General features: G+C 35.7%; 2 protein-coding genes and 1 long non-coding RNA gene across 5 annotated transcripts; 2 read left to right on the top strand and 1 right to left on the bottom strand.

The window, feature by feature from the left end:
- The first annotated feature begins 2,595 nt into the window (after positions 1-2,595).
- On the top strand, positions 2,596-6,440 carry LOC105338783 (prostaglandin E2 receptor EP4 subtype). The gene is made up of 3 exons (XM_011444042.4): positions 2,596-2,931; positions 4,306-5,086; positions 5,854-6,440. Exons 2-3 carry the CDS (start codon positions 4,361-4,363, stop codon positions 6,172-6,174), a joined length of 1,047 nt encoding a protein of 348 aa, XP_011442344.3. The 5' UTR covers positions 2,596-2,931; positions 4,306-4,360; the 3' UTR covers positions 6,175-6,440.
- Positions 6,441-6,490: 50 nt separating this feature from the next.
- On the bottom strand, positions 6,491-19,587 carry LOC105338820 (receptor-type tyrosine-protein phosphatase kappa). 2 transcript variants are annotated; one of them, XM_020071630.3, is made up of 31 exons: positions 19,426-19,587; positions 18,356-18,496; positions 17,331-17,534; positions 17,057-17,154; positions 16,799-16,967; positions 16,538-16,669; positions 16,250-16,390; positions 15,998-16,135; positions 15,661-15,798; positions 15,162-15,299; positions 14,917-15,054; positions 14,532-14,669; positions 14,193-14,321; positions 13,920-14,031; positions 13,722-13,789; positions 13,381-13,550; positions 12,953-13,040; positions 12,766-12,842; positions 12,282-12,318; positions 11,673-11,770; positions 11,416-11,541; positions 11,153-11,295; positions 10,915-11,050; positions 10,531-10,668; positions 9,694-9,793; positions 9,522-9,595; positions 9,023-9,157; positions 8,534-8,659; positions 7,548-7,699; positions 6,910-7,045; positions 6,491-6,816 (listed from the first exon to the last, which is right to left on the bottom strand). In XM_020071630.3, the coding sequence occupies exons 1-31, from the start codon at positions 19,496-19,498 to the stop codon at positions 6,748-6,750; spliced, it is 3,762 nt and encodes a 1,253-aa protein (XP_019927189.3). In that variant the 5' UTR covers positions 19,499-19,587; the 3' UTR covers positions 6,491-6,747. The 2 variants fall into 2 exon arrangements, with proteins under 2 accessions (XP_019927189.3, XP_019927190.3); XM_020071631.3 differs by having other exon boundaries at positions 13,381-13,547.
- Positions 18,386-19,885, top strand: LOC105338782 (uncharacterized). Of its 2 annotated transcripts, none has more exons than XR_010707662.1 (3): positions 18,386-18,521; positions 18,965-19,030; positions 19,564-19,885. It is a non-coding gene; the product is annotated as an uncharacterized lncRNA (long non-coding RNA). The 2 variants fall into 2 exon arrangements; XR_010707663.1 differs by lacking the exon at positions 18,386-18,521 and adding an exon at positions 18,528-18,700.
- The last annotated feature ends 780 nt before the right edge of the window (positions 19,886-20,665 follow it).

The raw sequence follows: 20,665 nt of genomic DNA, 5'->3' as shown, positions 1-20,665 counted from the left end.
AATGATTGAGGTGACTGTTCTGGCTTCTACATTTAGTGAATTCCACTGATATAGGTACAAATGATTTTTCTTTAGTAAATATAACCTACAGTTGGTAACATCAAACTGATCCTTGTGCGTTTCGTGCGTTGTTTTTTTTTCCCGAAACCATATTAATAGTCTTATATTGCAAAATGTACCAATTGCTTCAACTGCAAAAGGGGTGAGCTACTAACGTGTCTATATTGCCGATCCTCAAGGTACAGTTTTTTTTATTATTACATCAGAGATGGTCTCAGGTAGACGCCAGGCAAGTGATTTTAAGAAAATTATCTTGTATATTTTAATTTTTTGGAGCAGAAAAAATAATATCGTAGAACAGAAATACAATTAGTCTATACACCCTTATAGAATACACGGCATGTCTCAAATTCTCAAATTATTAAAAAAATCAAATGAGAATTGTGTCCATGAAATTCGTGTTCTGTATATATTTGTAGGTGTTTTATAATAGAAGGTTCTTTAGACATGAAAGCATTTATATACATTTATACAGGAAAACAATCAAATGTCCTGACGGCATTTATCAATGTTCTCCAAAATCTTTCATTCTCTTTTTTTTTGTTTAATGATTTTCATCGGAGAATATTTTTCCTCAGTTTTTTCCCGAACGTTTACCTTCGCTCTTTCCCCGGCATTTGTGGAGTTTCGTCTGCAAGGAGCTCAGTTTCCTTATCACCCTGAGCAAAAAGATCAAATTCAACCATACTAATGATAAAGATCCGAATCAGGTAACAAACACGCTAATGAAATGTTGACAAATGCTGGAAAAAATCAATGGATTAATGTATTTTATGTTCCTGGAAAAGTATCAATTGATAGCTACATAAATGTGTACATAATTCATCACGCATCATGATCCCTCATAGATTGAGATTTCGAATTGTTTAAATATAATTTTTCATGAATAATTCTTGAATGTAAAAAAAAATAGATTTAAAAGACGAAAAATTAAAAGATTTCAAGGTTATGAAATTGATTATGAATTATAAACTGAATTTAATTAAAATTTACAACTTCATAAATCAATTTTGAAAATGATCGAGTTATCAAGATGTATGTAAACTGAAGGGAGGAGGATTGAGCACGTAAAACTCATACACTATCTTGATGTACATGTTCATCCAAACAGATAAAAACTTTATGTATGTATGTATGTATGTATGTATACATACAGTTTATTTAAGAAGGCTCTTTTGAGATAGCAGCGACTGTTTTTATTAAAATATAATTTGACTGATTTTAGAATGCGAGGGGAGGGGATGACCCAATATGTGTTTTCCCGACTTAACAATGTGTCCTGCCATGAACGGCAAGAATCGTTCACAATACATGTATATGGTTTGGGCCTTTTTTTTAAATATATCAAATCACATTCATGTCATTACTGTAGGGATGACCCCCTTCCCCTTTATCTGTTAAATATAAAGAAAATTGCTTGTCATTAGTCTAAACTCGGTTTTGTGCATACATACGAATTTAATTACACCCCAATCTAGTCCTCGCACCACGTGCTGACCCACGAATTTCAAAATTTTTGTAATATTTGCCTCATTGCTCGTCATATGCTAAGGGCCCCAAAACAGAATGGGAAGTTCTGAATAATGAAGACATTTCATATATAGCTGGATGACAAGTAATACCCAAACTTAGCATGAGAAACCTAACCCTACTCTCTTGAATTTTAACAATTTTTGGTAGACGTTTGCAAGTACACTCGCGTTATTTTTGCGTCATATAACGCTTTCAAACGCTAAACGTCCAAACGTACAAACCTCCAATTTATTTATTATGTATGCTCGTACAGATATAGCGCATTTAGTATTTTACAAGTAATATGAAATGATTTCCTCTTACAGTGAAACATGTGCTGCACTATCTTCTTGCTAACTTTTAAGTTTTCTCTAAGTTTTGCATGAGACATTTAAAGAACATAGAACTATGCCATGAAAAGAGAATTCACCCGAATTGAGTTTGTTTCTACTTCTTAAATCAAGGATTTTCTTTCAAATATGCTAATTGGTTTTTTGTTTTTTTTGGTTGTTTTTTTTTTTTGCGTACATCCGGGCGTGTGCATGTGTATTTACATCTATCTTAACTGACATTAACGAAAGTATCTCAACCGTTTCCCGAACACGTGTGATCTTAAACCCAATTTAACCAATGTACAATATTTTTAGCTCATGCGAAATACCGGGTAAGCTATAAGTGATCTAATTAATTTGAGTTAGCAATGGCAGAGTTAATCTTATCAAAACAATGATGTCAAAAGTAATCAAATAGCCAATATCACTCAAATGCCATGAGTACATATATAACAAAAACTAAGTAAGAATTCGATTTATGTTACAAACAAATACATTTATAGTAGTACAACAAACAAGAATTTCAATTGTTTTATCACCTTGCTGGGATACAGTGCTACAGTAATAGACTACCTGTACTCCCCTCTGTTACACGGTATGATGATTATAAATACTAAAGTAATACATCAAGGAAAACCTCATTTTGCGTGGGTATGGAAATTAATCATATCCATGTAATTAATTAAAGCGAAAATAAACGACAAGTCACAAATCAAAGCTCTTTAAGTCGATTAAATATGTGTGTACCGGTGAGATTTTGCATGATTTGTAAACAACGAATCCGCGCTGTGTAATTTGCCTCACGTGGAAGTCAGTCCGGGGAGACGCTGTGAGGTTATGGTTCAGTGGCTGTAGATACAATATTGTTCCAGCTCTAAATCCGCTCTCTGTACAGCGGGGACCACGGGGTGTAGTGAGGTCGATCGCCTGGACTCCTGATAAAATAAATCTATACGTACGACATCGTTGTACAGTGGCAGTCAAGAATAATGACAGAAAAGGAACTAGCTCAATTTAATCCTTCAAGGTAACTCTCTCTCTCTCTCTCTCTCTCTCTCTCTCTCTCTCTCTCTCTCTCTCTCTCACGGTGACTTCTAGATTGATAATACATATAAAAGGGTTGAATTCATTCAAACTTCCATAATTTTTCGATTTCTGTATACGTAGTAAAAATGACCGACGAGGCATTCAAAGATTTTTGAAAGAGAGTGTATTTTTCACATCAATTAGTTTGAAGGTAAATCAAATTAACAGAATAGACCATATGTTGAAAAATAACCCAATATAACCAAAATATAAAGCAAATTTCCCCCTCTCTCTACCACGTTAAGGTTTTTTGAAAACTTAGGTGGTCAAACTTCAGTAAGAGCAGATTAAATCCTGTCCAAAGGAACCTAGTGCAAAACCCCCCAATAAAAAAAAAATCGCGTTAGAGCAAGCAAAGTTTGTATTACGCATACGATATTAATGAGCTACTGCTATGTTCCTCCATCTTCCTCCTCTTCTAGGGGTATACTGTTCAAAATAATTAAAAACCAAATATGACCATGCTAAAATGTTGTTCGACTGTTATCAAGAAAACCTATTTATCCAAATAGGTCAAGCGGACAGACAAAGTAGATGGATTTCATTTTTTTTAAATGGATATCAATGATTTTCTTGTTAAGTGCAATGAATTTCATCGATCAAAACTTCTAAGTTTTGGTTGATTCTAATATAATTTGGGGAAAACGAATCGTCCTAGGTTACCTCAAATTTCTTTTTCAATCGTATACTTAACTAAGATGAATAGAGAATAGAAAACACAAGAGAGAAACAGTAATTAGTTATATTCTTCATACGATTGAAACAATTTAAGCAAGGAAATATAGCAGATCATTCTACATGAAAGCAGTATTCGAGCAGGTTCAAACAGCATGCCTATTTGTTTTTTAAGTAAACAACAAAAGATAAGCCGGGGGTGTCTGACAGCTTTCTTTGCCTTATAACGTCTCAAAAATTACATAGATGTTATGTAAACTAAGTGTAGAGCCTCAAAAGTGGTTAATTGACATTGCCAGATATTATAGTTAACATTGCAACAATTATGCGTAGAATATTTTGTTGTTTATTAATCTCATAATTCTCTCGGGACCTGATTAAGGGAATAAAAAAAAGAACTACTAAATCTTTAAAGCAGGGAACACAATAGACCAGGTGTTAGAAGGGGTGGATATGTCCTCGAAAGCATATCGGTTATAAAACCAGGACGCGAAAAAACAACAAACAATGAAAGTTCGGACACAGGAAAGACCCAATAGCCGACTGCTAAAATCAGGATATCCTTTGACTTATGAAAAACCTTGATAGGAGCTATATATAGAGCTACACAAGTATAACATTTCCTGTGCTGTTTTTGTAGATGGTGGCAAAGATATCAACCGATTAGCCGTGTCAAATAAAAACATCACCTCAAGATGAACCAGACGGAATTCCTGGAGCCACGGAGCAATGTGTCCGTCAGTAGGATAGTCTCCATGGCCGTCCCCTCCGTCATGTTCGCGGCGGGGGTCCTGGGGAACAGTCTGGCCCTGGTGGTGCTGTACAGTTCCCGCAAACAGCAGAAACAATCCGTGTTTTACCGCCTAGTTGGAGCTCTGGCCATCACCGATCTATTGGGGACGTGCGCTACCTCGCCCGTCATTCTGTTAGTGTATGCCAATGGACTAAAGTGGCAGGGCGGACGGCCGCTATGCAACTATGCTTCTTTTATGATGATATTTGCAGGACTGGCAACCATATTCATTCTGGCCGCAATGGCCATGGACCGGTATCTTGCTCTAAATAAACCTTATTTTTACAGCGCCCATGTGAACCCGGCCCGGGTGAAATACGTGTTCCCAATATTGCTAACCGCAGCCCTAGTGATGGCCTGTCTCCCTCTCATCGGGGTAGGGGACAACGTCCACCATTTCCCGGGGACCTGGTGTTTTTTCGATTATTACGGGGCCACCTTCCGGGTGAAATTATTCGCCTACATGTACAGTGTGTTAGGACTTAGTGCGCTCACTGTGATTATCATTCTCAACTTTGTGGTCCTCCGGACTGTCTTGTCTCTTCACCGTAAGGCCTGCGAGATTCAGATGGTGGTGTTTTTAATCGGAATTTTGACCATAGTCAGTGTGTGCTGGGCGCCACTCATGGTGAGAAATTTATGTATCCCATTGTTCAAGCTTTTCAAGTCTATAGAGAGTATCGGATAAACATCTTTGCATGCTCAGGTCCATTACCCCATCCCCTCCCTAAATGATTTTTACTTCAAATTTAAAAAAATGTAATGTAACACAATGTCTTTTATCAATATATACGGGAGTATGTCATTTGCGTGAATCCATAGAAATGAATTTTAAACTTCCTCATTCCACCTCTCACTTAAATTACACATTTATTTGTAATGATTTAAGTAGTTTTTCTTCCATTATTTTCAAACGCGGAAAAAGAAACAACGAATCTATAAGCAATTATAATTTTGTATTTTATATATTATATACTAAGGAGGTTGGATGCTCGACAAATTACAATTATACATTAAAGCATTACACCAATTTTTGAAGCTATAAACTAAAATAAGTAAAGAAAATATCCAATTTTAGGTTTAAAATTAGAATTTTATCAAAGCCCTACGTCTAAATGAGATTGATACTAGTATGTACAAAATGTGGTCTTAAAATAGCCATGACCATCCATCCAGCCCTCTTACGGCAATTTCCGAGGTGAGATAAATATAAGATATGTAATATGAAAGTTCGATTATTGTCGGTCCCTCAATTCAAACAGATTATCATTAATACTGAAGACAAGTAGGACGCAAAAATAAAAACCCACGAAAATTACATAAGTTAAAGAAAGAAACGTATGAAATAACTTCTTAAAGCGTTGTTTTTAATTTTGTTGTTTATTTTCTTTTCAGATTCGAGTCTTTCTTATACAGACAGGCCTCAAAGAGAAAGACGTTATTCGAGATTTGATATTCATTCGAATGGCTTCATTCAATCAAATCATGGACCCTTGGGTGTATATTTTGTTTCGTAAAACTCTATTGACCAGAATAATTCAGTTCATAAAAGTTCACCTGTGCTTTCAAAGAAAGCAAATAAGCTCCAAAGTGCCGGGTGTAGGAGATATTGAGGAGATATCGCGGGTGAGGCAGGGTGAGTTGAGCCAACAATCTTACCACAACGGGGCAGGTGAACCATTCCTCAGTAAATCCATAGGAGAAACCCTTTCTTAGATGGATTGATTCTGACCAAATACTTTCCTGTTTTTCGCCGTTGTACAGAAATTTCGGCCAGACCAGACGCGATTGATAAATCGTTCGCTACAAACAAACTCAGGCGACAGTAGCTGAGATTTGGATGTTTGTGAATGTGATTTAACCACTTACTGTGTTCAAGATGGACAATGCTCTCAAATGGGAGATGTAAAAATAATTTTATTAATAAAAAAATACAAGAAAATGTTAAATAAAGTAAATAAAATAAATCATCATATAAATACTATTGGCGTTGACAATTTGTAGGTAGGAATACCACAACCTTTCAATCATTGAGGCGCACCTAGATGTACTTTGTCAATGTTTTTTTTTTGTGGAAAAAAGTCACGGACGTAATTTATTTGCTGAGCAACAGATTGTCATTTCGCTATCAGGTAATCATGACGGGCATTGAAGTTCGATTATGTAACTTGGTCGACACTACAGGTAATAGATTCAGCAGCTGAGATGCAACAAAAAATCTACAGTTCTCAATGGCCGATCGAAAAGTGTAGATAATTGAAGATACTGACAGCAGGTTGGACCCATTAATCACAGGTTTCCGTATACCGCTGTATTTAAATGTTCCGCCACGGCATCATATAGCCAGCTATATTGTTCCTGAAATTATTAAAAATGCAAATGTTACGTGCTTTAATGAGTTTCCTGAAAAGAATAAATTCATGTAGTTTGGGTAGGGGGTTATTAACTTACTATGCTTTGTATAAATTGTGGACGGCGGATTTGAAGTTTTCGGACGGTATGGAATACGTCAACTTGATCCTCCAATTTGATCCGATCTAGGATAAGACTGAGCGCGCAATACAAACCGCTACACTTGGCACCATTCCTAAAAATTAATTGTACGAAATTAAATTGACAGTAAGAAATCAATCGAGATGCTCCATTTAATTCAATATTGTGACCAAATTGTCTTTTATTGAAAATAGTTATATATCATGTTGGTTGTGTTTGCTCCCGGTAAGCACATTATCCCTTAATTTTGACGTCAGTGTATTTACCTCATCGAATACTCGGATCCCAAAACACTGATATCGTACTTTTATATAGAAGTTTATCATAGTATCATCACAGATAGTACTCCATGCTAAGTCAATACCAAAATAAAAGTGTCGTATTTTTCCCCAATTTTTCAATTTGTTATTGAACACTAGTACTGTTTGCTTTGATGTCTGCAACATTTCGGTCTCAAATTGTTTGTCATCCCATCTGTCATAAATTATGGATGATTTTTCGATTTACAAAGCTACAGTTACATATTTTGGTGAAAACTAAGGTTTAAAAATCAAATTCGTAAAACCGGGAGGAATGAGTCGGCAGACGACACTTACTTGCACATGACCAGGATACGACTGGTGGATGTTATCGTCTGCTGAACTTCCCGGATGACTGACAGTGTCGTCTGGAAAGTTTTTGGAGTTTCCCGCTCCTCCGGCCAACCGCTTAAGTGGAAAGATGTCAGTCCTCGTGTTTCACCCGACCCCTTAAGTGTAATAAAACAATTTTTTAAGAGAGAGAGAGAGAGAGAGAGAGAGAGAGAGGGTGTTACATAAAATCGTGCACAATTCACACAGGTCTTTATATTATTGGCAATTAAAAAAAAAATGCCATTAAATGAAAGAAATACAGACTATTTATAGTACCTGATAATTCAACTAAAATATTAAGTTTTCAGAAGGGTCTACAAGAAAACTATTTGAATTCAGTTTTTGTAAGACGTTGACTTTTTGATCCTGCCCTAACCTCCACTTATCAATTTCTCTCCAACCACAACGTCTGCTCACCGAGATGAATACATATTTTATGCAACATCCCTAGATAGAAATATCCCTTCTCGTTTGAAAAGGATTCAGTTTTCGAGATAAAAATTATTTTATTCTGATAATCAGAATATTTAAAATTCCTTCCTCTCTCAATGATAAAAGTGTTTTAGGAATAACAGAGTTCATGTTTTTCAGATAATTCAGATAATTCTGTAAAATAAATGGGGGGGGGGTACTTTTGTCAGTGGAAGCTTGACTTGCAAGCATAGTAATTACTACGTATACACAAGCTATTGAATGATATAGAGATATCCTAATACCATTTTATTAATGATTAAACAGATTAACCAATAGGTCATTGGAAAATCTTGTGACATCATTCACTCATCAATATTTGATACGGGTGCTTTGGGAGTTGCTTTGTATCCATCATAATGATAACGGGGCGATGGAAACAACAGAGAGAGAGAGAGAGAGAGAGAGAGAGAGAGAGAGAGAGAGAGAGAGAGAGAGAGGAACAAAAAAGAGGGATTGTGATTTTGAGATGAGCTTACCTTTTTGAATATCTGTATAAACCTGGACAAACAGCCCTGGTTCTGTTGCTCTGTGGACGCCGTCCTGACGTAGAGAGGGCCGTAGCACGCCGTGTCGCCGTCACTCGGCCACCAGGTCGCCGATTTCTAGGATTTGAAAACTTTTTGAAATAATTCTTGAAATGTTTGTTAGATTTTATGTTTTCGGGACGTAACCTGATTAAGACCAAACATTGTTGTACCCTAACATGCAATGTTTATTTCGAATTACAACATTTTATTCTATAAAGTGGCAGTACGTTGAATACAAGTTACATATCACGACTTCCATTATCATTCAATTGATCATATACAAATCATAACCCATTAATTTAATATTATTAAAATATGAATTGATAAATTATGATTATATGGGGATGGAGAGGAGAGGGTTTGTGTTCTTATGATATACTTTTTAACTGCAATACGAAGGGACACGATTGGTTTGTCTATCTCTTGACTGTACTCTACCTCTTTCTCGTCAACAGGTGAGTTAAGTGACACAATGACGTCAATGTCATGGTCATAAACAAGACGCCAGAGGTCAACAATTGTGGCCGGTAGAGGGCTCTGTGTGATGACGTAATCCATGTCAGGTTTCAGAGACTGAAATCAAGTCAAGCTCTTCGGTTATTTATGTGTACAAGTTATGTGCGATTATTGCATCTTATTTGTATTGTGTTTGATCGTATTTGCTTCATCTTACATACACAAATAACACTCGAAACTGGATGGATAATGACATTCCAAAACTCAGAGGAGTACTCATGTAGACACTTAATAAGTTTGGATTCTTGGCATTAAAAGCATCTCCCTGAGCTCGACTATTTGACTGTAACCTTCAAACCTTTATGGTAGTAATTATCATATAAATCTGCTTTTGAATACTTGTAGGGACACAGATATTAATTCGCTTTCATTGATTATTATCGGGTTAAAAGGTCGAGGCAAGGGAAGCGTTTGGACTCACTGGAATGATCACTGCATTGATGTAATCGTTTGTTCCGGGCACGTACGTATTCAAGTATGGTCTAAATTGATCCACTGAAATTAAAAACAAATATAAAATGATGGCATTATAAGCTCCATTAGCGCTCTATAGTTCGCAGCCGTAAATCATGGCGGGAATGTCCGGAACTTACCGGCAAGGACAGCAGACGACTGATTTTTGAGTTGATTCTCGTCCGTTATAGCAGCTGTCCAGTCCATGGATACGTACTTGGGTTTGCTGTCATTTAGAATCTGCAGAAATAGGATAATTGTACTGTCTTAATGCCAAATAATAAGTATAAGTTGTCGATAAATAAAAAGCCCATCTTTTGTAAGCAGGACTCATTAGCGACAGCTAGCCCCAATTTATCGTTTAGAAATTGAGAAGCTATGTATGGGTGGTATGAAGAGAATAAAAAATGTTAATGGTATAAAAATAATTTTAAAAAAACTTCACCCTACTTTTCTCCTCAGCAAATTATCGAGTTTTTTTTCTTCTTCTTAAGAACGAAATCAATCACTATTTAGAACTTTGAGGAAGGGAAGAGTACATATTTCAAACGAAACGTTAATATTATTTATCTTGATGCTTCATTCACACTTAGACTGAAAGAAATATATTTTGTCAGAACATTCATTAAAATGTAACCGATACTAAAGAATGGGATTATCAAATGAAAATCCCAGTTCGCTTTAAAAAACAAAACCACAGCACTTTCAGAGCAAAGTACATGGTAAACGAAAACCGCCATTTCCTCCTCAATGGATGGCAAGGTTCTTATTGACCTGGTTAACATAGGTATGGGTAGAATTTTAATGACTATGAAAGACAATTATTTTTTTAGTGCTGTGTGCGATGTCTTATTAACCCTGTTCGTTCATTTATTTGCTGCTAAGGACGTCGTCGTCTGTCTGATCATTTTTTGTCCCTGTAACACATTAAAGAACCTACTTCCGTTTTGGATGTTAGGAGGAGCAGACTTAGTTACCTGGAATTCCTCGTAGAGAAGGCGAGGCTTCTGACGACATATTTTCTTGTAGTAGTCCATGAACTCCGCCTGTGGCACAGACGTCTCGCGATATGTGAATGCTTCTAGTAGGGCAAAGTGAAGCAGACGGTATTGGTCCTAAAACACAGCAGGGTGAGACATACTTAGCACTAACATGACATTCTATCATGGAATCGTCAAAAGATGCGCGGAGACTTGCAATAAATTAATGATTACAGCAAAAATATCATCCCTCTATTTCAAACTTTTGTGAATGTTGTCTATTATTTCATTCTCCGTTCATATTTTCGTAATTACTGTTTTTATTAGTTCTAAATACATGTACATGTACTAGTATTGTTGTGTCCAAATCTGAATACAAACCACATTCTGTATCATAGACATCCGACATTCACGCATTCGTTTGATATATCCAAGGATTTCCACAAACTGTATTTTGAGTCCATGTTGGTGGAGAGAATCCAGCGCTATGAATGTACCCGTTCGTCCAACTCCCGCACTATGGCAAGACATGGGAAACAATAAAAACATGGACATCAAAACAACCTATGAAAAGACAGCTAGTGCATAGAAAGAAAGGTACACAGGGAATGTAACCAACCTGCAGTGAACTAGCATGGGACTCTGGTCATAGAACTCACTGGACTGGACCCGTTTCAGGAAGTGTACCAACTCCAGAGTTTCTGGAATTCCGTGATCCGGCCATCCCGTAAAATGAAACTGATGAATCCGCCTGGTTTCTCCCTAAAATAATCAACAAATAACTGCAATAGGTCCTAATATATATTTCAGGATTTATCAAATGCTTTTAAAAAATGTCTTTGTGTTTCATTCAACTTATTGACTACAGCATTTGACCAGTACCTCATATGATAGAGTCATTTGACGAATACTGTAGCTTGCAAAATGTTTGTCTGATTGCAGACGGATATCCAGATCTCCTAGGATCAAAGGTTCGTCGCTCTCTGGCCAATAGTGCTCGCATTTAACCTTTGAAAAAAAATTACTAAATAAAAATCTCATTTCACCAAAATTTCTAACTAAAGATAAAATGCATATCTAGAATGGTTATATTTATAAGTTAATTCTGAACTGTTGTCATAGAGACAACCTTGACTTACCTTTCCGTCTTCTATGATATTGGTTAGCATGATGATCTGATGCACGTTTTCTTGCCATACCATTCTCCAGAAGTCAATGATGGTGTTAATTTTTGGTCCTATTAAACATTAAACAGACTTAAAATAATATTATTATACTTTGTTTACGTATCATGACTTTGATATTCTACTCATATTCTCAATCACTGCAAGTACTTGAATTCAAAGGAGAAGTATGCATACCGACATCACAGGCACTTGGAGCATGGATTACGTTAACCCCCTTTTCAATATCTTAATGGAAATTAAAAAACAATTGGGCCGACTCACAATTTTTTCTTGTTTATGTTTCAGTAGACATAATATTGATTTTTTTAATAAAGTAAATCATGGACCGACATTCATAATTTCATTAAAAAGTAGCTATTATACTTAATTAGGTTACAGTTTCTACAAAACAATATATACATGAATGTAAATTAAGATATTAGTTAAGATATTAGTTGAAAATATGTCTGACTTTTTTTATATAGAAGATTTAAAAAGTGGAGGGGTCATGCATCGAGTGCCTGTGGCCGACATATCATGAACTTGTTAAAGATAAAGTTTGGTCGGTTAATCGGTTATTACCTTGGGTTGCAATATATTTCTTTCGTTCTTCCATGCTCTACAATACAACCAAATGTCAAACTTCATTAAGTTCTCACCGACAGTCAGTCAGATCTAAATCATATATCTATGAATACGAACAAACTCTACTTAAAACTTCTAGCAAACATTTTTGTCCCCCCCCCCCAAAAAAAAACCTCCAATGATAATAATGAAATAAAAACGACAGGGTTTTGCACATTAAAAACTCCCCCATATTGCAGCCACTCAAAACATAGATCTTTAATAAAGATCTTTTGGTGGCGATGCATAAAGATATGCGTTACTTTCTGTATATATGAACATCTGCAGGCTTCTTAATGTTAGAGACAGTTGCCCGCTCGCTGGTATTCACTGTATTTTTTTAGACAATATTTTTTAAGCCATGTGTTACTGAAGTTACTAATTAAGAGCCGTGCTAGCTAATGAGTCAATTAGAGATTGACTTTCAGGTTTGAATACATACATCTATGTAGTTAGCATTGATGTAGTCCGAACCACTCCTGTCCTTCATAAACGTAAGAACGACCCTAGAATGGTCATCTGCAAGAAAATTCAATAAATTTTTTAAACATACAAATAAAAATTTTGTCAGCGTAAATGCCATGGATTTGAATAATCGATTCTGTTTTGAATTGCGAGTTAAGACTTACACGGGAAGGTGGTCAAGAACCGATTCTTTGTTTTATTTTCTTTTTTCTGACCCTCTACGTGAAGAAATCTTGGACAGTCTTTTAGTTCCTGAAAAAAGCATGTTAGTTTTGGATGGTTTGATGGACTGGTACAATACTGACACACTTAATGTATTTGCACAGTATGAAAGGGAATAAGATACACTTAGTTTAATTAACCAATATCTCAGCGAAATGAGAAAAAGAAAGAAAAACTACTTAAAGCCATGGCACCATCATAAGATCCCCAATGAAGAAAAAAAATCTAAAAATACAGTTACTCCTTAGGCTAATTGCATGGTAAAATGCAACAACGCAAAATCCTATCTTCTAAGAATATGAAATAGAAGCGTTTAATTAGCCTCGTTAATATGACCTAGATACATAATGCGTGTACCAGAGCTACTAACATCAAACTGTGTCTGGTATTTCTCCGGATTGGCTTCCAGAGTGTGAATGTACTCATTAAGCTGGTTGATGTGAATTCCCCTCTCAATGTCCAGGTTATAGTACACGGCGGAACTAGCGCTGATCCGGAAGCTCCGGTTATCTAGTTCATCCAGGTTCCCGAACATCACTGCTAAAAAAAGAACACCACCAATCAAACACTCTTATCAATCGTGCTATCATTAACCTGGCATTTGTCGCCTATATTTGTTAATCTGGGTGATTAATTATTCATTATGGCAATAGAGTAAATAAAGGCGTAGGAAAGCTACAGAATGGGGTTTGTAATTGGAAGCTGACAAACCGTTAGCGTATTGAGCGTTCATGTTCAGATCCACAGCTGGGCTCCCTTGATTCTTTTCTTTCCTCTTTCTACGAATTCAAAAATATTTTTTTTTGCAATTGTGTCAATAAAAAAAAATCATTTATAAACATATGACATATTTCATATACAGTAGAATGTAATAACCCTCTCCCTTAAAAAAAGTTTGTTCAAACCTACTTGATTAATATAACAGCCAAGATCACAAGTAAGACAGCGAGCACTGCGCCACCTGCCGTTCCTCCGATCACGGCAGTCATTGGTGCCATCTGCTCCGATTTTGTAGAAACACCTGAAACATTTTAATTCAAATTCTTTAACTAATCGTTACTGTCAGTCTTTTAAAACAGCTATAGACAGGAATTTATCAAGAGAATTTTATTTTTAGATAAAAAAAAAATCAAATACGTCATTTGAAGATGGCGTAATGATCGAATTTCTCTATTTGATTACATTTGTTGCCTATATAGCCGTCTCGGCATCCCTCTGGACAGACCCCGTCTTCCGGGTTACATGTGATATTTCCTACACAGTGTCCACACTTGGACAAACACTGGTCTCCGTATGTGTTTAAGGGGCAGGCTGGAAATCCAATTTAGTGAAAATAAAGTCATTTTGTAATGTAAACAATGTTACAAAAATCATAACAAATGTATTAACTTATAGCTGACTATGATATTCAATGTTTGATTTGATGACTTGCTTAAGCGTAGAAGTCTGTCAGATGATCCTATTCTTTAGTACTTAAAAAAATTTGTTCTTGGTTTTCAGATATTTGGACGTATTATTTACTCTCTGAGCACTGCACCCCCCTCCATCCTGGTTGGCAGCCATCAGCACAATCACCGGTCACGTGATCACATGGTTGATTGTCTTTACATGGACCACAGATATTGATACATTGGTCGCCAAACATCCCTGGAGTACATTCTGAAAACGCATAAAACTAATCAGATCATGGATTATCAATTACAGTCTAATAACACTTGGCTCGCGAACCACTCTGCTCGCCTGATCAGTCAAGTTCTCACACATAGTGAGATATCTATACATTATCAATAATAAAAAACCCTTCTGTTTACTTTGATTGAATACCGTTAGATTCTTTTATTTTCAATAATTTCCTAGCTTTACAAAACCTTCGCCTCGAATGTAGAAAAGTTAGAAATATATTTACTTTGGTCACAGAAAGGCAAATTTTTCCATCCAGGCTGACAGTTATCAATGCACTGTCCTGTCACGTGATGACATTTCAGATCTCGACAACTGTTACACGGTAGTTGACAACTGTCTCCATAGAAACCAGTCTCACAAACTAAAATACGGAAATAAAATTTGCACAATATATACTATTTTGAGACAAGCTATTTATAAAAATGAAAAAAAAAAATGAATCTCATATCAAAATACTAAACATCTTACCTTTGTCACATTTATTTCCTGTATATCCCGGCATGCATCCTTCGGGACATGCGCCTGTCACGTGATTACATGTGGCACCATTCGCACAGTTTCCACAGCGTTGGAAGCAGCCTTTTCCGTATGTAAATCTAGGGCATTCTTTTCATGAAAATTGAACATTTTCAAATAAATATACGCATATAAATACATTTTTCACATTCAAGGAAATCACCATATTCATTAAGGAACCACGTCTCTCTCATAAGAAACATGTCTCTTTCTAGAACAATTTACTTCATTATATACGGAGTTCATAACAGAATTATCAAATTAGTCTTACAGCCTACGAAAAGTATATGAAATACGTTGCACCTTACATACACGTACAACAGTACAAGTAACTTAAATATAATGCACATGCATGTAATTAAAATGGTCGCCAAGCAAAACAGAAAAGGTATGCCAGTAACTGTAATAATATAAATAGATATGTGTTTAATTAATGTTATTGTTGACGTACGCATGTCGCAGCGGTCCGACATATACCCCGGGTGACACCCATTAGGACACGCCCCCGTCGTTGAGTGACATGGGGCGCTGTCTGCACAATTACCACAGATTTTGTCGCACGCTCCGCCGTATGTCCCAATAGGACAGGCTACAACGATACAAAATACAAACATTAGAACCTAACTGTATTGCGTTGTTTTGAACTGTTTTTGCAAAATATATAAAAAAAAATTGAAGGAACATCTATCTTTAGCTAAACTGTCGAAATTGTTTCAAATTCTTTTGGTAAAACCTGCATCTTAACCAAAATTATATTAGATTTTTCCGCAATCTTTATTTTTACTTACAATAATTGCAGTTCGGTCCATACCAGCTACTGTGACAACCCTCTTTACATATTCCCGATGTTTTTTCGCAGTCCTTGAGATTGAGGCAATTCCCGCAGTCATACTGACACGCGGCTCCATATTTGTATTTTTTACATTCTGAAATATAAAATTATTACCACTAAATAATCGAAATATAACGATGAATCGTAAAATGACAGACAACGAAGTGTAAAGAGTAAGATTCTAACATCTGCTTTGAAGACAATTTACCTTGCTTACACATTGGCCCCTCCCACCCGGCCTCACATTTGCTCCCAGGGCATTTTCCAGAAACAGGGTCACAGGCCTCGCCATTCAAACAGTAGCCACAAAAATTGGCGCAATTTTCACCAAACAGACCAGATGGGCAATCTGTAAAACAACCCAAACATGAATTCACCTTAACTTTACTGTTTGCATATCATGTCTATGTAAATAAAATGAAATTTATACTTTGCAAGAAAAGACTGCAATTTTATGAAACCAGAATCGAAGGGAATAAGATACATGATGCTTAACCTTGGTCACACTTGGGTCCCATGCGCCCCTCTGAACAGCCAGACAGACAGAGCCCTGTCTCTGGGTCACACGTTTCACCCTTACAGTTACACTGGTTCTCACAGTAAGGGCCATAAGTTCCAAAGGCGCAGGCTGCAAAGAAATTAGTTTTAAAATTTCAAGATGGGCGTACGGTGCTAAGAACCGCAACTCTAAATCAGTAAAGATTTTTCAGTTTTATGTGGGTTTTTTTTTTCATTTTGTTCCAATTGCAATGCTCACCGTTGACTTCAACCTCACAGATTTCTAGGTTTGCCCAGCACGAGTAGTCCGTTTTAGGGCAGGCGGCCGGGTTGACCATAGGACGCTGGTTGTAGATCGTGACGTAACGGGCTTTGTGAGTACAGTTATTCAGTGTAAGGATGTCGGGTGGTGTAAAGAATTTGTTGCTCTATAAGATATATGTCAAACAAATTTTAAAAAACATAAAAAACGTGAAAAGCTTATGTCAGAGCTTTAGATTTTCGTTATTTTCATTACTTGTATTTGGCTGGTATAACAGAGAGCGCCGTTGGTAAACATGGGAGTGTTTGACACATAAACTCGAACTCCTTTCCGTCTGCCCTCGTTGTATGGCTCTGCAAAAGGATAAGTACATTCTAATAAAAAAACTCCATTTCTGATAACATATCATTGACAAGAACAATTTTGATGAAATAAAATTAAATAAAATTATACATGTTTTCGACTAGATGAGATGAGAAAACAATTAATAGCAAAAAGTTGATCTTCTTGATCAACTAGGCTTACTAACCGTCGTTTCTAAAGTAGATCTTGATCTGTTTGATGTGGTACTCCCTCCCTAGGTCCACGTACCACTTGACCCTGAATACGTTGGAAGTGCTGTAGGCTCGCGTACACCGTCCCGTGGATCCGTTCTGTTCGCGTACTCCGTCCACAGCTAGCACGGATGTGTTATGGCCATCTTGTAAGGTTACTTTATCTAATGCAACGTTTTCTGTTTTATGAACAAAACACTATTTATTAATATATTTTGGGCTGTAGCATTTCACTTAATACGTACTACTAATACGAAATTTCAAGTGCTTTTATTTACTTTTATTTTAATGAACCATTTAATTGAAAAACAGAATTTTATTAAGCAGGATTAAAAAAAAACTTAGTTGCAAAAATCTTGTAGTAAACAACATTTTTCAGTGATCATGGAAAATGCAGGTCAAACTGAGAAGTTGTAGTTCATACTGTCATGCGCATAACCTTTGTTGTTTATTAAACAACATTTCAAACAAGTGTCACATTTATGTTTTCCTGAAATAAGTCTATACTACTTTTTGTCGCTAGTGGCTTGTGTTTTGTTAAGATCATTGAAAAATAATATTCCAATCACTGCTGATGTTGTTATATGGCACATATTGAAAAAAAACGCCTTTCTTAATTAATTAAGGAGGCTCAGTGTTCAACACGTTAACCATCAGATCAGCCTTTTATTTTCAAAAATGGTTTGTTTAGCTATAAACCATTATTCGCATTTTGCGTGCCTTGCATATGTTTATACATGTACTTGTGTTTAATGCTGATGAGCTCATTGCTCAAAGTTGAAATAAATAATAAAATAATTATATTTAGTAAAGAAAAATTCCAAAAATCGGTTTTTTTTTTATTTGAAATGTTTTCTATATAGCTATACAGAGCTCTTCTTTTGAAGAAGATTAATAGGGTCTAAAAATGACCACAACATTCAGCCCTCTTAAATATAAAAAAAATCTTTATCAAATTTTCAATATGATTTTTAAATAATGTTTCAGAGAGAGGACCTACGTATCTGACAGGTGGGTTTCCCGCTCCACCCGAACTCGCAGTCCTCGAAGCATTCCCCGGTGACGGAGTGACAGGCCGCTCCGTACTGACAGTGACAGGCGTACTGACACAGGTAGCCGAAAAATCCCATCGGGCACGACCCTGGAAGTTAGAGGTAGAGAACCAGGTAAAATACATTACCACAAAAGGTTAATATTTTGCTAGAAAAGCAGGAGCATTGTGTACAAAGGTATTTTGTGTTTGTGATGCTGAAACATATTTTTTCATCTTTACATTGATATTGGAATCTTCGCCCACACAAAATACTAGTAGTTACTGTACTTGAACTTATGTGTACACATGGAGGTAAGATTGATATGTTGTAATTCTGATAAGGCTGAAAACCATCGGGGATTGATTATAGCTTATCCATTTGTGGTGTCATTAAAATTGTTTTCCACATGATATGCCGGTGGTTGTTTTTTTTTTGGTTTTTTTGAAAGTTTTTTCTTTACTTAGATAAAAACTTTTGCACGATATATAATTGAACATGTAATTATTAATTTTAAAAAGACAATTGCATCAATTTAGGGTAAGTTTATATCGTTAAGTTTTTATTTTCATGGACAGTAGTTGTCAGGAACCGGACAAGACGATTGATTCCCCTGAGTCTCGGCGCGTGACGTATTGAATGAGGTCAGTAACTTATTAAGATGAAGGATGGACACCTCGACAACAGTAAAAAAAAAACAACAACACACACAATAAAAGGAAAACGGGATGTACTTCTCCCGAGCCTTGTTACTATAAATTACAAAGGTTGATATAATTTTTGTTTCTTTCATTTATTTTGAACAGGTAAAGACGTGTATATTCATTTTGTTTATTTTTAAAATGATATCAGTTTCATTTAATTTTTTTCGGTGGCATACGCTAAATCTTAAAACTTCCTAATTAAGATGGGTTAAATAAAATATAGGAAATACAAGATTGAAGAATCTCCTACTCCTTTCAGTAATAAACATAGTTTTCTTCCTTGCTCATCTCGATGTCAATCCCAGTGAAGATCCCACGGAGCCTGGCCCCCTTACCTTGAGCGGCATGTTGAAGCATCCATGAAGTAAACACAGCCCAAACTGTCATATCCATCACATAATTAGTCATTTTGAGCACAATTTTTTTCACAAAAATGAATTTTAACTTATTCCTTCTTTTCTTTCATTCTCTAGGTTCCTTGGTTGAGGAAGTGTGTGTGTATCTACATGCCGTAATAAGATGAGTCGTTTGTCGACCAGGGGCATAATCGTCACCAGCGCTGTGCCCCCGGGGCCCATGTCCTTAGATACCTGCGCAATGCCTTGTTTTATATGTTTGTATGTAGAAGGCAACTGTACACAATGTTTTCATTGGACAGAACTTTTTTAAAGACAGGAGGTTAAAATTTAACATGATTTTAGGGGTTCTACTTCGTGTAACTGGTTTTTTAAAATCTATATGTTGAGGGTATTGAGCATTTTTGTACGAGATCCATAAATAGTTGTACATTGTAGCACGGCAATATGAGAAATTCACCGAAAAAAGTGGGAAAAAAATCACTATTTAATATTGATCGATTAAAATAAAAACAGTTATTTTCAATCATTTAAAGAAATAATTGAAAAATTGTTTTGGTTGCTGTTAAGTAGACATTTCATCCAATATAAAAAAAACCCTTTTATTTAATGCTTATTTAAAATCCAAGGATAAAATAGTTCTTAAAAACATGTAGCTGATCAAATAATTGTGATTTAAATAAAAATGAAATGAAATACCCCCCCCCCCCCCATTCTCCGATAAAAATAAAATTGACCGCAATCATTACATAATCATTCACAAAATACTGCAGCTTCCACCGAAATTCACCTTTTTAATGTTACAACAACCAAACAAAACATTATAATATTATAGTCTTGTGAAAATTGTTCATAATAATAAATCAAACATATTTTCAGTCAGGATCAGTTTAGTTTCAATCGGAAATGGTTCCAAGCTGAAAATTATCCATTTTCCCTAAAAAATTTAAATTCTTTTTAGTTTTGGATACAAATATTTTTCATAAAACTAAAGTATCTACTGCAGTTTTAATACCAAACATATTTTATTTATATTAAGATATAATACACAGCAATGTTTCAAGCTACACGTAAAAAGGGTACCTCAAAGCTAAAACATTTCTCTGAAAAAGTCATAAAAAAATCAAATATCAAGAGATTATTTCAGTCTTTTAATAATGAAATCAGGATTGAAACGAAATACCCTCAAGATTAATGAAATAAAATTGTTTTTAAAAAG

This window comes from Magallana gigas, chromosome 7 (genome assembly GCF_963853765.1).
Source record: "Magallana gigas chromosome 7, xbMagGiga1.1, whole genome shotgun sequence".
Classification (NCBI taxonomy): Eukaryota; Metazoa; Mollusca; class Bivalvia; order Ostreida; family Ostreidae; genus Magallana; species Magallana gigas.
This window is presented reverse-complemented; position numbering and strand designations above follow the sequence as displayed.

Excerpts from the sequence above, each read along its gene's own strand:
- LOC105338783 (XM_011444042.4), top strand. The coding sequence starts at position 4,361 with ATGAACCAGACGGAATTCCTGGAGCCACGGAGCAATGTGTCCGTCAGT. Across the intron at positions 5,087-5,853 it reads TGTGCTGGGCGCCACTCATG|ATTCGAGTCTTTCTTATACA; the intron begins GTGAGAAATTTA and ends TTTTCTTTTCAG.
- LOC105338820 (XM_020071630.3), bottom strand. The coding sequence starts at position 19,498 with ATGACTAATTATGTGATGGATATGACAGTTTGGGCTGTGTTTACTTCA. Across the intron at positions 11,051-11,152 it reads CCCATGCTAGTTCACTGCAG|TGCGGGAGTTGGACGAACGG; the intron begins GTTGGTTACATT and ends GTCTTGCCATAG. Across the intron at positions 7,700-8,533 it reads TTATACAGATATTCAAAAAG|GGGTCGGGTGAAACACGAGG; the intron begins GTAAGCTCATCT and ends ATTACACTTAAG.